Raw genomic sequence first — 16524 nt, 5'->3', positions numbered from 1 at the left:
ACATAAGGTATACATATACAAGAAATGAGTACATGACAGCTAAATATAGTTCATTAGCATAGTTTAAAGCCTTAGTTTAAACAACGACTTGGTCAGGTGGTATCAATTATCAACATTACAATGTGTGGACACCAATCTAGATAAAACAATCACTTTTCTATCTTAATTTATTCCCGTGAAATCTTTGAAGACAAGCCCTCATTTAAAATGTTGTCGAGAGTACAATTAAGAAGAATAAATAATCAAAATCTACATAGACAAAAAAACATAGATTACAAGACCAGAAGAAGAAGCCAGCAGAGCAGGCAACATTTCTTGGGGACTATCCGAATCACATACTCACTCTGTGGGGACACTAATACATGCAACACACATTGTGGGGACACTAATTCATGCAACACACATTGTGGGGACACTAAGTCATGCAACACACATTGTAGGGACACTAATTCATGCGACACACATTGTGGGGACACTAATTCATGCAACACACATTGTGGGGACACTAATACATGCGACACACATTGTGGGGACACTAATTCATGCAACACACATTGTGGGGACACTAATACATGCAACACACATTGTAGGGACACTAATTCATGCGACACACATTGTGGGGACACTAATTCATGCGACACACATTGTGGGGACACTAATACATGCGACACACATTGTGGGGACACTAATACATGCAACACACATTGTGGGGACACTAATTCATGCAACACACATTGTGGGGACACTAATACATGCAACACACATTGTAGGGACACTAATTCATGCAACACACATTGTAGGGACACTAATTCATGCAACACACATTGTGGGGACACTAATACATGCAACACACATTGTGGGGACACTAATTCATGCAACACACATTGTGGGGACACTAATACATGCAACACACATTGTAGGGACACTAATTCATGCAACACACATTGTAGGGACACTAATTCATGCAACACACATTGTAGGGACACTAATTCATGCAACACACATTGTGGGGACACTAATTCATGCAACACACATTGTGGTGACACGACTCTCGACTATATACTGATTTTGTGGGGATACTGAACATATAACATATACCTTGTGGGGACACCAATAAAAAATAAACTCACAGTGGGGGTCATCAGTCTATTTATATTTGAGACTAAATTTTATTACAAATAAAAAATGTGTTGGTTGCACTTTAATGTGTATGAGCACAAAGGTTGACCACACACTTTTTCTTGCTCATTGGCTCTTATCCGTTGCATATTCAGTTGTGTTCTTCCCAGATTCATCACTATTACGTGACCAGTTTTCAGAAGAATGAGTGACTTATTACTCAGGTACAACTGATCTGACTGTCTGAGCCTGTCTGTTGTGTGGTTAAATTCTGCATGTAATAAAAATACTACTTCCTGTATGTGCAGGAAGTGAAACTATAAATCAAAAGCTTCCTGTCTCGTGGCGTTATCAGCCTACATTAAGAGTCACTGTTCTCTGTTGAACCAGTGCTGGTATTATGAGCTTTCTTATTTACCAGCATGAAAATAAACAGTGTTCTTGAATTTTTTTCATGATGAAAGGATAAAGATTATTTCTAAATAGGAGCCAACCCACTTATCTGGACACACAGTTGGGATGTAGCCTCAGGTTAGGGCAGGAGTTCTGGTTCAGCAGCTATTTTTTTGGTTTAGATCAAAATAATTCACATGAATATATCACTTTTTGTACACAGTGTCATGCTAGAGTAACTGTGCGGCTTAAGTTTGTTTGTTGTAGCCTCTGATTTCATAACACAGCACCACATACCCTTTTGGACTCAAACAAAAACCACTTGCACAAGCTTCCCTATTTCCCAACACTGATCTAGTTTCTGCTATGCCCACACATGAAAGATTGGTCTTTGAAGGGACATTTAAGAACACCATGTATAAACACAGAGAAAATATGACTAACAATGATATCTTTAGGGTAAAGTAATGACGAAGTAAGTGAAACCAATCATTCTGGAGGCAGCAGCCTTTGGAACGTTTTTGTAAATATACACAAGATTGTAGAAACATCTAACCCATCACATCTGGTGGGTCAAAACAATAAACATACCAGGTTTTTTAACGGTTATGTGCCCACCCCTGAAATAAAGGACTCCACGTCTCTGGTCATCAGGAGAGAGAAGTCATTCCCAGTTGTAATGCTCGCTCCATGTGACCACATATTCAATTCTGATCATTTGAATCCTTTGGTTATTTTTTATAGCTTGAAGTTGAAGGTCTTTAATATTTATCATATTTATTACAATATTGTAATTAGCCAATAAACTAAGTTTCCTATTCTTTCCATATTCTCCTCCAGGTTGCATTAAATGTACCATGTTCCAGAAACATAGAGTACTGGATCTAAGTGTTCTAAGTCAAAGCTAGGTTAATCAGTAACTTTAATCAACATTAAACAATATTTCTTAAAGACCTATTTTGGAACCAGAAACTTGCAGTCAAGTCTTTGGTCACTTTGTCCTTTTGTCCCGACATGATCTCAACATTTACTTTGACTCAGGTTAGGTAAACTGTTCTGTACTGACCAACTTAAGCAGATCAATAAAACTGGGGGAGGATAACAACTCATCCCTGGACAAGATAAATACCTGGTTCCATCAGACTTCAGGGACAGAAAAGTAGTGAAGGTACACTGAAGACAGCGGAGCACGAGAATTTAAGAAGAGTAACTTTACTAACCGTGAACAATGAGGACGCTGCTGGTGCTGTGTCTGTGCCTATATGTCGCCTGGGCTCAGGATAATCTGGAATACGATGATTATGACATGGTGAGTGTTTGTGAATTCACTTGAAAAAACATTGAGTATGGACCTAAAGATGTCTGGGTATGTATCATACCTAAATAAGTGAAAAAAGTTATTTTAAATTAAAGCATGGCAGAGAGAAAATACAATACAGCTGTTTCCTGTTGTTTCTTACAGGATACCGTAACCTCATCAGGATCAAAAACAAATGTATGTTGAACATATTTTATCTTTTTATTCATAACAAGTTATATTCTTTTTAATATTGTGTGATTCATTTCATTAATAAAGTGTTCTCCTTGTCTTCATGCAGGAGACTGTGGATGCTCGTGGTCATCGTCCAAATACTGGCAACAGGGACAGATACAACGCTCCTCGCAATAATCCTCCACCTGTCAGCGGCAGTAGCAGGTACATTCACAACCAACCTCAAAAGAATGACAATAAAATGTATGCCGTCCATATGCCATAATCATAGTTATGGCATTGTTAAATTAGCAATACCTAAAAAGACCACACTCTTACAAAAATAAAAGTCTTTAACGAATTAAACTTCTGAGTGATTTGGGAATAATTGATTCATCTTATCTTGTCAAATCAAAATATTCAAGAGCCCAAAGTGATATTTTCAAAACCAACGGCTCTTAATTTATTGTCTTGCTTGGCAAATGCATGCAGCAAAACCTCAAACCTAAATAATTTCAGAATATAAACTTATCTTTGCTTTTCATTCAGGTATCGTGGCCGGCCCACCACCACTTCAGTCGAACGTTCAGTGGTGCAGGAGAAGAAGGAGCAGCCTGAGGCCGGAGGATGCACCCACCCTTCGGAGGAGCTGGTAGGAGAACACCAGGACATGTCCCCTGCAGGAGTCAACTGCTGATTTTAAATGAAACTGAAGTAAAGTCTTAAGTGTGTGAGCTTGGAATCTGGAGCAGCATCTTGTTGGCCAGTTGATTTCTGTATGTGAAGAATCAAAAGGGAGAGCCCTGAGATGGTCATTGCTAACATAAAGTACAGGGAATATTTGGCTGAAGCAATTGAAATCATTAGTATGTTATGATCAAAAAGCAAATACAAACCTGTATTTTGGGATGTACACTAAAAACACTTTTTATTCATCTTAATCACTAAACACAAGTTTTCTTGTCCACAGGGAGTTTTATGTCCCAATGGCTGTGAGCTGAAGACCATGCTGCTGAAGCAAGAGAAGAATGTCAAAACGGTACATGACACTTACTCAAAAAACTTTGAGTTGATTTCTTGTTTCAACTTTTTTTAGGATAAAAAGCTTAGTTTGAACCCAAACGTTTGATCCAATGTTTCTATTGAGGAAACATTGGGATTGACTTCTTTCACATATTCCCCACAGAGCATAAATGAGCTAAAGCCTCAGGTGGATGATTTGTCCCAGTCCTCCAATAACGTCTTCAACTATGTCAACAGCATTTCCAATACTCTAAGAGAGAGGCAGATAGTCATCAATGGTGAGTAGGACCTGATATAGGTGTCATAAAATAAAATGCTATTCCAAAAGTATAGGTTACTTATGCTAAAACTATGATGGAAAATCTGTCAGCCAAGGACAATTGTTGTCCATAATAAAACAAGTTTTTAAATAAGCACACAATACCGTCTTCTGTAAAGTGATTTCTCTTGGAAATGTTTAAAATATTCTTGTGTGCACCTAATCCCCCGTCTTTTCCTCTGCCCCTCCGTATCCTTCAGATAACAACAGGGTGGTCAGTCAGTACACCGATAGCGTGGAGGAACAACATGTCTACATCAAAGAGACAGTCGACACTGTCTTCCCTTCCAACATCAGAGTGCTACAGGTAAAATCAGAGCAGACACAAGTCAAGACATTTGGTCAATTAAAAGTAATTTAAGATAGCAGTTATACTTAATCCCAGCGACAACCAAACCTTCAAAATCTTCCATTGTTTTTGTAAGTGAAGCATCCACTTTAAAAAAGTGCTATTGTGATTAAACCAACTGTAAAAAAAAACCTCAAACAAGAAATGTAATCAGCATACAAACACAACCAATGCATTTCTTGGTACTTGGAAGTAATGCTTAATGTACTATTGCTGCAGGGGGTCCTGGACAAGATCAGGCTGAAAATCCAGAAGCTAGAGAAGGCCATCCAGGCCCAGAGGGAGGAGTGCAAGGAACCATGCAAGACCACATGTCCCATACCAGTGGTGTCTGGTAAGCACTGTGCCCCCTACAGGCTAAAACGTTTAGTATACCCCAAAACCCCTGACTGAGAATCGGTTTTAAAGATGAAACTTTGGAAAGGTAACAGATGGGGGTCACTAAATAGGAACATTTGTCCTAAGTGAAACATGACTACAAACATTCCCTTGAGGTTTGGTGTGTCCTCATGGGTTAAGGGTAACCCCTACACATACAAAAGATTTTCTGTGTTTAATTGTTCCTTTGTGTGATTCAGGTAAGGAGTGTGAGGACGTCTTCCGTCGTGGAGGAAGAGACTCCCAGATGTACCTGATCCAGCCCGACGCCTTCTACCCTGCATACAAGGTCTTCTGTGATCAGACCACCCAGAATGGAGGTGATAATAACTCAGGGCGCCTACAACATTGAAATTACATGTTTTCTTTTAATTATCTTTGATGTTCAGGCCTTTTGCAGAAGTCAGCCATTTTAAAGACATTGTGTTTTTTGTCCAGGATGGCTTCTCATCCAGAACCGGCTTGATGGAAGCGTTGAGTTTGGCCGCCGCTGGGATGAGTATCGACGTGGTTTTGGCAACATTGCCTTGGATAGTGGCAAGGGTCACTGCGAGACTCCCGGTAAGACTTTCAAAATATACTAGAAGAGAAAAGGGGCCATGTTGAAGGAAGCTGGCCTTTGGCACATTGGGTATAAATAATTTTATGAGCATTCTTCCCTTCATTTTGGTGACATATATTCACATAATTCCACGTATTAGTTTGCCTAGCAAACCTTTCCTCTTTGCCTTTTGACAGGTGAATACTGGCTGGGTAATGACCGGATTAGTCAGGTGACGAAAATGGGCCCCACTGAGGTTCTCATTGAGATGCAGGACTGGACAGGAGCCAAGGTAAGTCCATGGGATTTCTCTGTTTAACAATAAACTAAACTATTGTGATTTTGATCATCCGTTTTGTTGTTGTTTTATTGTTTTTTCTGTGGTGGGATTCTGGTGTGAATGGGTGAATGTGACGTAATAATAATAATTGGATTTATAAGGAAGCTTTACAAAGTGGAGGGACCAACTGAAGAACCAATCAAAAACAAAACTGAGACATTAGTTGTGTAAAAGGCAGCTCTGAGTAATTACAAGTGCCTGTTTCACAAATGTTCATATTTCCTGGTCAGTTCAGTTTACAGGGATAAACTACTCTTCATGCCCTGTGCAGTAGTTAAGTGAAAATCTTTCAAATAGTAAAACAAAGTCGGCCCTGTTTTTAATTCAGCCCCTCTTTAAGGTTTTTAAGTCAGACAAAAATAGGAGAAAAACAGGGTTTCATAAATGGCAAACATTGATATTTCATGTATAGGCCTACCAACAAGAGTTTTCATATTCTGTATGTCTTAGTTTGGATTAATACTCGAATGGTTTCTGGTGTCATTTAGGTCCACGCCCAGTATCAACAGTTCACAGTTCAATCAGAGACGTCCAACTACATCCTGGCAGTTGATGGTTACACTGGTAACGCTGGCAACTGTTTCCTGGAAGGATCCGTGGAGCTCTTTGGTGAAAACCGCACCATGACCATTCACAACGGCATGATGTTCAGCACCTACGACAGGGACAACGACAACTGGTAGGCGTCCTGTTTGTACTGAATTTCATAGAAACACCATGTGACAGAAAAAACATTTTGTAATTCAGTGGACCAACATGTTCTCCAAACCCACGGACAAATCCTGAAACTGAATCCATAAAACCCTTCCCTAAACAGGCTAGCTTAACCAAATCACAAGACAAAAGACCTCAAAAACACTTCAATGAACTTGAAAGATTATGTTAGCATTAGCTTTAGCAACACTGAGTCACCAAAACCAAAATTTAAACATTTTTCTCTTTCCCTATCCCCTACCAAAGGAACCCCGGCAATCCCTCCAAACAGTGCTCCAAGGAAGACGGAGGTGGATGGTGGTACAACCGCTGTCACTCAGCCAATCCCAATGGCCGATACTACATGGGCGGGTCCTACACAGCTCAAATGGCCAAGCATGGCACAGATGATGGCGTGGTGTGGATGAACTGGAAGGGAAGCTGGTATTCGCTCAAGGCCATCAGCATGAAGATCCGACCTTTCTTTGTCCCACAATAATCGTGCTGTGATCACACGTGCATATAACACACAGGAAGCTGCCAAAATAAAAGACACCTGAGTGTTAATATTGAATGAACATTTTAGTGTGTCCTTTGTTTAAGCTGTAACCTTGAAGTAGATGGACACACATTTACACACAGTCAGGACGTGTGAAAGTACAAACACAGTTTCAGATGAAAGCTTAAAGGCTTTTCACACTTAAGGAAGAGAAGTAGAAGAGATATTTTTGAAATAAAAAGGTCTGACTGGTTGTGTGTGAATGTTCTGTGATCTGTTATATGTCATGTCTTCAGTGTGCACTACTAGGACAAGTTGATTCCAGCTGTCCTCCGCTACTCAATAAACATGTTGAGGAATATAAAACCTGTTGTCTCTGCTCGTTATTTCACTACAAACATCATCGAAAAAACAAAATAATCTGGTAATTTATCATCGTAGTTATAATTAATTAATCTGAAATCATGAATTTAAAGCTTTTTCAAATCAAATGGTTTCAGGATTTTCAAGAACTCCATGAGGAACTGTTGGATAAGAAATCAGAGCCAGTAGAAATATTGAAATTTGAAAACCTTTATTTTATTGGTTTATATACAATAACAAACAACAGAGAGAAATGTGGGTGTGATATAAAGTGAGTGGAAAGATGGAGATGTTATAAATAAATACAGCAGGAGAGAAAGGAGTGTGCGTTATTGGTTTACATATTTCTAATCTGAAACAGCCGTCATCATATATGATCAAGTCATTAAGATTAAAGACCTTGATTCATAAATAGTTTAAGGGTAAACAGACAAATACAATCATCACACACTAAGACAGATAAACAGTCAGAGAGCGTGACATTAAAAACAGTTTCAGTAAGAACCTAAAAAAGCGTTTTCCAAGACTACTCGAAATTTATCTTGAGAAAAAGATTGAGACAGAGAATTTGAAATAAAACGTGTTTTTGTAATTATCTTATTGTTTTGATCTTTTTAAATCACACTGATTTCTAATCTTTAAATATCTTGTTATCTTGTATATTGTTCCGGTCTTAAACATTTTGTCACAACAATCTCATTGAAATTGTCGTAATGCAGCTGGACACTTCAAATGTTCAACTCTAAGAAAGCCTGTTTGTTCAAACAGAAATACAAATGTGGTTTCTATCCAAACCAAACATTGAACTGAAAAGTCCCACAAAACCCCCAGAAGCCATCATGTCTGTATGGGTCTGAGGTCAGATATGTCTTCCTCTTGGTCTTGGTCCTTCAGTTGAACTCTTCATTCCAGCTCTGAAGGAGTGTCAACGTCCACAGCTGTAGACTCCTCCAGCAGCTGCTCCAGAAGAATCTGGTTCTGTCCAATGTCCTCAAACTGGGTGAGCAGTTCTCTTTGGACTGTGGGTATGCTCTTATACTCTCCTGATGAAACTTGGCCCACATCTACAGGCTGCAGTTTGACATGTGGAAGGTCCTGAGGAGGTATGGCTGCTTTCCTTTTCTGGTGGAAAGCCATTTGTTCCATGTCAGCTTGAAGCATTTCATAACTATGATGACTAACACTGAATGGTACGACCACATGGCAGGACCCCTGGCAGGCTCGGAGCGTCATGTCAATGTCAACCTGGTGATGAAGACCAAACAACATGTCTGAATTATTCAGCAGACACAGAAAAACATTTGAGTCTCTGGAATGTAAAGTCAATACTAACTCATCTTCAGGTCTAGCTTTGGTCTCCAGCAGCTCCTGAACTAAAGTCTCACCTTGTAGCAGCTAAATACTAAACTGTTCACACAGGTTGCTGCTACTATTTGGTGATGAAGGAAGTGTCTCACACCTTGCACAACAGCTCACCTCTGTTTGGTACATCTCATCGAGTTGTTCCTTGACTTTGTGGTTCAGCTCCTCCAGTTGCTTCGACAGCCTTGAAGATTTTTTCAGCAGCAAGGAGAAGTTTCTGGCTAATTCTTCGGTGTGTTCGACAAACTTCAGTTCTGACACTGGAGATGAAAACAATGAGTCATCGTTACTTTAGTATTCTGTCTTTGTTCACTTGTTTAAGACAGTAACTGAGCATTCACATGAACATCAACATGTCAGGGTGCTGGTCTGGCTTTAAGGCCTTGTTGAGGGCCTCACACTCTTACTGTGTTTGTTGATGATGACTCTCCGGTTGTGGCTGTAGATGTGTGTCATCGCCTTCATGGACTTCTCAGCTACATCCTCATACATCTTTGCTGTCTTGCACACCGTCCTCAGCTTTCTCTCCACCTGGCTCTCCATCTGCGAGATAAAAGCCTGGAGTCTGCAGCCGGAGGGGCATTTGGAAACCTTTGATCACAAGGAGAAGAATACCTCTGGACTAGATGTTCAGAAAAAAAAGGCCGTGGATGAGACTTGAACATCTAAGGAATCTATTGTCACGTAATGTGTAGAAATAAGTTGGTTTCCTGTTTGAAATGAGAAGTGCAGCTGTATGTTTCATACCCAGTCGTCGTCTGAGCACATGGGGACCTTTGATTTCCCCCGACAGCGTCGCCTATCGTAGGTCATGGCGTGAACGGGGGGCCGTCGAGCATCTGGACTCTGCTGCCTCAGCTTCATGCACACTGCAGACAAACAGAAGAAGAACAGGACATTCCTCTTTTAACCTTCAACAGAGCTCCAAATCAAACATGAGCATCCAAAGATCAGAGATGTTTGTCAGCTGTGTTGTAAGAGTTTGACAAACAAAGGATGGTCTGATCAAAGTCAACACGTGTCGCTGACCTCCACAGCTCTTTGTTTTTAGTCATTTTGTTATATTGATTCACTGAAAGACACTTTGTGGCTGTATCTCAGTCTGTACAGACTTGGATTGGGGTGGAAGGGTCGTCGGTTCAGCTCCCGGTGCGGACCAAAGTGGAAGTTGTCCTGGTAGCTGAGTACTGCCGAGGCACCGCTGAGCAAGGGACAAAACCCTTAACAGCTCTGGTGCTCTCCCTGCATAGCAACCCCCATACTCTGACATCTTTCCACTGATGTCCACAGCTCCTGTTTGTGTGTTTCAGATGAAGCATGTCTCCCAATAACAGAGTGAAAACCTGCTGATTACAAACACCATCTAAATCTTCAATATATCACACGGATACAAACATCATTCAGAAATGAAATGATCATTAAATATCTTTATTTTGATCTCCATTAGTTTACACGTTTGTAAAAGAAATAATAAGAATGATAAAATATAGACATGGTGTTAAACCTTCGCTCCAATCAGGAGCCCCCTCTGTTCTCATTGGTTTGTTTTCAGGTTTCTCTTGATCAACTCAAAGAAGACAAAAACAGTAGCTGAAGTGAACATTCAATCTTTATTGATTTGTCAGAGTCAAATACATTTCTCCACTGTGGAAACACTGGTTAGTTATTTCTTACAAGAGGTCGATAACATTTACAAAAAGACAGACACACTGACACCGTTAGGAAGTCTCAGAATGATTAACAGACAGAGAAACAGTCTAAAGGTCTCAATCTAACCTTGGGGGGGGTTTTGGCCTCAAATATTTAACTGCTGAGTTCAAGTCTTATTTCCTGCTGTTCCATTTTTTTCATGCTGTTGCTTTTTTTGACAATTAAATGACAAAAAATGAAATTAGTTTTTTTTCTGATCTTATTTTCCTCTAACTCCGTTTAAAACGCAGTCGATCGAATAAACATCCGGACACTTTTCAGGCTGTAATTGAGAGTTTTATACGTCCCCCAAACGACTCCATTTGAAACCTCATACGGCGTGTTCTCCGATTCGTACCTTCCTTTGTAATAAATACCATTCAAGTTAGCCGACTGGCAGTTGTTGTACCACCACCCACCACCGTACGTCTCTGCACAGTTCTTCTGCCACTTGTCATTGTCTTTGTCAAACGTGCTAAACTTCATCCCGCTGTGGGGCGGTTGAGACGTTGCCAGAGCGTCACCTGCATCCCCAGTGTACCCGGACACATACAGAGGGTACCCCTCCCCCTCTGAGCCCACCCTCACTGTGTACTCAGCACTGGCAGCGCCCCCTTCCCAATCCTCCAACTCCACCTTCATCATGGTCTCACCCTGATTTGTCAACAGGTGGAGGTTTTGGTTGCCTAGCCAAAACTCCCCCTTACCCCTAGCATCAACTGAACCAAACCCACTGTTGTATTCGGCCCAAGTGCGATTGAAAGTGAGCGCGCCACTCTCCCTTTGCTGGACTAACAACCACCCTCCCATTAACCCCTCCTGCTGGCAGTAAACCTCCACTACCTTTGTGGAGTCTGTGCCGCCAGGCTTGATCTTAAACAGGCCGTTCGTTTCCCCTTTCAGGTGGTTCTGGTAGGCTTCGACGCAATCTGTGAACAAAGAGGGGCACACCGCAGACCGCGAGTTAGTTTGGACCGGTTCGGCTTCCTGAAATTTACTGCAGTGATAACAGCTCTAACAGCATGTTGGCTAACACCTGCACCAAAAACCCAATTTTCCAACCCATTCTTATCGATCTGCATTTGAAGCATCATCAGAATGTTTCACAACAAAGACTTAATTTCCCCAGTAAGAAGTGCTATGAGTCATTTTCATCGACACTTGATTCAACCTACGCTTCAAAAGGTTCTTTAGTTTAATTTGATTCCTTTTCTTAGATTACACAGTGACTCAAAGAACATCAAAATGACTGACTTCAGTAAAACAACAGAATCTAAAATAACATTATTTATTTGTTCACTTCTTTTTTTTGTACATAAGGCTAGCTAATGAGCTAGCTAATGCTAAAGCTATGCTGTCTAGCTGAATGCACCATTCTAGCCTTAGAGATGTTACTCCTGTTCTGATGTTTTGGTACCTTGTCCTATATAATCAGCTTGGCGCTCGACACGGGTGTTCTTCACACTCCGAGCTTGAAAATCAGGGACGTCCTCTTCTCCATTGCCCATCATGAACCCGCCCAAATCAAACCCCGCCATGTCAAACGTATTCCCATGTGATCCTTTGGAATCTCCCATGATGCTGCCCTTGGCACCACCAGACTGGAAGTTGCTGGTTGACGAGGAGGAGGAGGAGGAGGAGGAGGAGGAGGAGGAGGAGGAGGATGATGGTTGGCTGAAACCTGGAAAGAGGGAGTCCATCCCTCCATCACTCAGGTCTGCCATTGACTGGCACTCTGGCCCTCCCTCCATCACATGCTCCACCCTTTCCACTGGGCCGTCCTTTGTGTGGACAACAGTGGTCTTGGTTCGCCTGGTGCATGTGATGGTTGAGCTGGATGTGGATGTGTGACTTGTGCTTGGATAGCTGCCACCTACACCAAATAAATCAACTCCAAACTCAGTGGTGGATTTAGCTGATGTGGATGAGGAGGCCGATGATGAGGATGTAGATGGAGAGAGGGAAGTACCTGAGACTTTTGAGATGGTTGCTGGGGATGTGCTGGAGCCTTCCTGCGATAGGATCAACTGGACTGCCTGCACCTGAGAAAGAAAAACAAGATGTTAAATTGGTTTGTCTTTAGTGAGTGAAATCATTGGTGGGTTTTTTTGTTTTCTTTCACTGTACCATCATCAGATAAAGTCTGTGAGGTTTTTTGGATGTGCAGAGAAATTGGAGAGCTAGCTTTCCGTTAGCTACGTGTTGTGTTGATGTGGGACTTGAAGGCTGTGACTCTCGGGGGAGTTGTGTGCAAACACCATACCTGTATGACTACGCAAACCTTTTGATGGGACTTTTAGTGTTAAAGGTGTCAAACCCAGAAAAATGCCCCTCACCTCAGGGAACAGGTTTTCTTTCTGCTGCCCGGCAACATCCTTGGACTTGTAGATGCTGTCCACTAAGACGTCCTGCAGTGGCTTGCTCTTCATCACGTACAGCGTCCCAACAGACTCCTTAGGTGTCTGGTTGTCCAACTGGCTGACCTGGAAAAACATTAAAAGGAAAAAGTTGGTTCTGCTCTAGGTCCTTGACAATCTTTATCAACCAGGTATGGAATAGTAAACGCAAAAAACAAATTGTTAAAGCAACACTCTGTAACTCCTCCTCCTTCAGTCGTTCCGATCTAACAGAACAATAACCTCCAACAGGGAGAATGGCGTCTCTCTCAGAGCGCCCCGCTCGCCTGTTTTTAGCACTATGTAACTTTGTCAGCGGGTTGAGGTCATCTGGTGAGAAGTGCATACGTCTTCACGGCTCTAGTTCTACAACAGTTCCTTGCTTTGAACTTTCCTTACTTTACACTTTGTGTCTGTCATCAGGTATCAGCTGGTGGTTATAGCTGACAACAATCAGAAATGTTTCACCTGCTGTCGTCTGTAGCTGCAAACTTAAACTCTGTTACAGAGCACTGTGTTTGGTTACTGGATGTAACTACAGTTCTATGAGAATGTCTGAGACCTCTAACCAGCTTTGCTGTTGGTTGTTCTCCTTGGGGAAACACTGAATGCTTTCTACTTTTTCTAAGGTTTCTAAGGTTACTTTTTTAACACAGGAAGAGAATCTGGACGTAGGTTCCCTTCAGTCTAAAGTTCATGTCCATTAGTTTCTTACCTGCTTTTCCAGAGCCTCGTAGCTCTCCTTGTCCACCTGGTACTCAGAGTAGCCTGCACAGGATCCTTTGCAGGAACGGAGCTTAATATCAATGTCCACCTAACAGACAGGACGAAGAGTTGGAAATAGGTGGAATAGATTAATGTGCGTTTATTCACCAACTGGACAAAAGATCTGAACGTAAGCAGAAGTGGAGAAAGTCATGAAATCTATTGTTGACCTGAGCCTGACACTGAACAAACATCTGGGAAACATGGAACCAATCACAGTGTGGCCAGATGAAGAGGGCCACATCGGGGGGACCCAGATGAAGAGGGCCACATCGGGGGGACCCAGATAAAGAGGGCCACATCGGGGGTGCCCAGATAATGAGGGCCACACCGGGGGGACCCTGGCAAACTTTAGCTAAACTCAGAGGCGCTGCTCAACAGACAAGCAGGCAACCGCTCAGGGCCCTGGACCAGTAGCCCCCTGAGGGCTCACAAACTTAAACCAAAGCAGTGGCTCAAAATGTGCACAGTGGGAAACCTCCCTAAAGGGGCCCCATCTGAAAGCACTCTCTCTTGTTGTTAATGAGTTAGTTTGATTTTCTAACTGTGGTATAAACCTCTTGGCCCCCCTTGCTGATATGACTTTGTGAAGTGCTGTGCCTCCGTACCTCCAGCCGCTGCATCTCCACCACCTGGTCTTTGACGCGGTCTTTCAGGGCGGCCAGGATACTCAGCTGTCTGTCGATCTTGATCTTCATGTCTGTGATTCTCTGACGCAGACTCTGGGCCAGGTTGTAGTAGTTGTTATCGTTACCTGGTGGAAAACAGGAAGGAGGTTTTATCTGATGTTGACACCTTCTTGATTTAGAAACATGTCAAAGAATCCACAACAGAAGCTTCATTTGATATACTCCATGAACATTGATTTGTAAATGTCAGCAGAGTCCAACTGAAACATTTGAGATGGTTAAACTAACCGGAGTCGATGATAAGCTTGTCCTTCAGGTAGTCATAGGTCTGTTTGGACGCCGTGTCTGCAGAACGGTGTTTGGCCTTGTTTTGTTCCAGGAGGCTGCGGATCTTCTCGATCTTCTTCAGCAGGTCGTGGTCAGATTTATCCATCAGACCCTGAATCCTGCAGCCGGACGGACATTTAAAACCCTGAGACACGAGGGGAGAAAGATCAGAAGCGTCTTCTTTCCCTAAAGCTCCTGAAAACAAACTGGATTACAGATATTTAAATACGTTCTTCAAAGTTGTTCTTCATATCTTAAGGAGGAATTCAGTGATCTTAAAACTCTTTCCTGTTCTGCATTACATATGCTTGAAGTTTGAATGACCTACAGATTATTATGAATATAATAATATATCTACTGATTAGTAGATCAGGAAACCGGATGTGAGGCTTTCATGTGATCCTTCAAACACAACAGGTCCAAAGTGTCTTAAAGTTCTTGATTCTGTCAAAGAAAGGTTCAGACTCGTGTGGTCAGACTATGTTTGACTCCTGAAATCACTTCCTTCAAAGACCCCAGACCGACAGTCTTTGAACCCTGCAGGACACGTTCCAATGTTTTAAAGGTTTGGTATGTGTGTATTACACAACAAGAGAAAACACTGTTAAGGCCGGGGGAGATCAGATACTCTCTACTCCCTCAGACTCATCAGGTCTCTCTCTGCAGGGATCCCTTCTGTTGTCAGAACAACAACCTGAGCCTGTCAGGGACACACTTCACATATCTCTGTCCTCTGATTTAAACACAGTCTCCCTTTAAGCTGTTCTGACCACTGTTGGAGAAATAATTCATGGATGATTTATTTGAGCACCTGAGGGTTCATGTCAGCAGAATGAGGAAGCACTAACAGAACAGGAAACAAGCCGTACCCATTCGTCATCTGAGCAGAAAGGCCACTCCCTCTGAGAGGCACATTTCTCATCTCTGGTGCCGGGCTCCACTGGACGAGCTCCTCTGGGGTCCACAATGATTTCTGCCTGCACGCCCATAAAGAAGAAGTCAGAACGTTTCAATCAAATGTTCTCATCAGTTTAAGAAAACCCCAGAAAAAGATTTAGGATTCTAAGTTCATGTGTTTTTAGTTGTCTTCAGTTTGAGGAACAGCGTCTAAACCAAAGTTCAGTCACTCTGAATCCTCTGATTTATCAGTTTGTTTTTAAGCCCTGAGTTTACCCTGCAGGTTTCTTAAAGTCAGAACTGTGATACAGAGACTGAATGTGTTCTCAGAATGAAGGGTTAGGGTTAGGTAAGGGTCTCACCCTTAAAGGAGCAATCTTTAACTCACACCTAGTGTTTAAAATGGGTACTGCAGTCTAAACATTACAGAGAGCTGAATGAATATTCAGAGTAAAGTTAGCTTTGTTATAAAACTGTCTGAATCATGGTCCCCTCATTCCATCGTTATCTCAGCTCGTTTTAAAATATTTAAAGTTTGAGTCTCACCAGAGTCGATGCCACACAAATCAAAGCGAGACAGACGAGGCGCTCCATCTTGGTATCCTGTGAGTGACGGCTGCTCTCTGAACGATGTTTGAAGCGGAGTGACGGCTGCTTCCTAAATGATGTCTGATCGGCCGTCTGACCATTTAAAGCCTCTGGAGGTTACTCGTGTTTGTGCTGATCGATCGGAGGCTGTTTGTCGTACTGTGTGTATCTTTGCTGAACCCCCGCACTGAACAAACTGACCACCCCACTTTACTGATCCAGGAGGTTACTGGTGCTTGACCCGGTGTGCTCTCTGAGAGCAAACAGTGACTAACAGCACGGAGAGTCAACATGAGGAGTCCTGAAATAATGAATCACTGAGAGCCGTCTGTTGATGTGTCGTCCTGTTTAACTCCTCATTCTCTAGTTTGATGTTTAAATTA

At 42.1% G+C, this 16524-nt stretch overlaps 3 protein-coding genes across 4 annotated transcripts; 1 reads left to right on the top strand and 2 right to left on the bottom strand.

The window, feature by feature from the left end:
• Window positions 1-2660: 2660 nt before the first annotated feature.
• Window positions 2661-7491, top strand: fgb (fibrinogen beta chain). Its single transcript, XM_020658070.3, has 13 exons — window positions 2661-2821; window positions 2975-3007; window positions 3111-3208; window positions 3533-3635; window positions 3954-4022; window positions 4170-4284; window positions 4526-4632; window positions 4894-5008; window positions 5253-5372; window positions 5491-5613; window positions 5791-5885; window positions 6422-6612; window positions 6894-7491. Exons 1-13 carry the CDS (start codon window positions 2741-2743, stop codon window positions 7123-7125), a joined length of 1482 nt encoding a protein of 493 aa, XP_020513726.1. The 5' UTR covers window positions 2661-2740; the 3' UTR covers window positions 7126-7491.
• A 211-nt stretch (window positions 7492-7702) lies between these two features.
• Window positions 7703-10308, bottom strand: LOC110002473 (fibrinogen alpha chain). 2 transcript variants are annotated; one of them, XM_020658075.3, is made up of 4 exons: window positions 9598-10308; window positions 9258-9441; window positions 8965-9110; window positions 7703-8733 (listed from the first exon to the last, which is right to left on the bottom strand). In XM_020658075.3, exons 1-4 carry the CDS (start codon window positions 9712-9714, stop codon window positions 8392-8394), a joined length of 789 nt encoding a protein of 262 aa, XP_020513731.3. In that variant the 5' UTR covers window positions 9715-10308; the 3' UTR covers window positions 7703-8391. The 2 variants fall into 2 exon arrangements, with proteins under 2 accessions (XP_020513731.3, XP_065806368.1); XM_065950296.1 differs by having other exon boundaries at window positions 9258-9472; window positions 9598-9734.
• A 133-nt stretch (window positions 10309-10441) lies between these two features.
• Window positions 10442-16256, bottom strand: fga (fibrinogen alpha chain). The gene is made up of 8 exons (XM_020658074.3): window positions 16100-16256; window positions 15526-15633; window positions 14618-14801; window positions 14309-14454; window positions 13651-13749; window positions 12876-13022; window positions 11957-12581; window positions 10442-11468 (listed from the first exon to the last, which is right to left on the bottom strand). The coding sequence occupies exons 1-8, from the start codon at window positions 16145-16147 to the stop codon at window positions 10780-10782; spliced, it is 2046 nt and encodes a 681-aa protein (XP_020513730.2). The 5' UTR covers window positions 16148-16256; the 3' UTR covers window positions 10442-10779.
• Window positions 16257-16524: the final 268 nt, after the last annotated feature.

The sequence above is a fragment of the Labrus bergylta genome, chromosome 22 (assembly GCF_963930695.1).
Source record: "Labrus bergylta chromosome 22, fLabBer1.1, whole genome shotgun sequence".
In the NCBI taxonomy this organism is placed as follows: Eukaryota; Metazoa; Chordata; class Actinopteri; order Labriformes; family Labridae; genus Labrus; species Labrus bergylta.
This window is presented reverse-complemented; position numbering and strand designations above follow the sequence as displayed.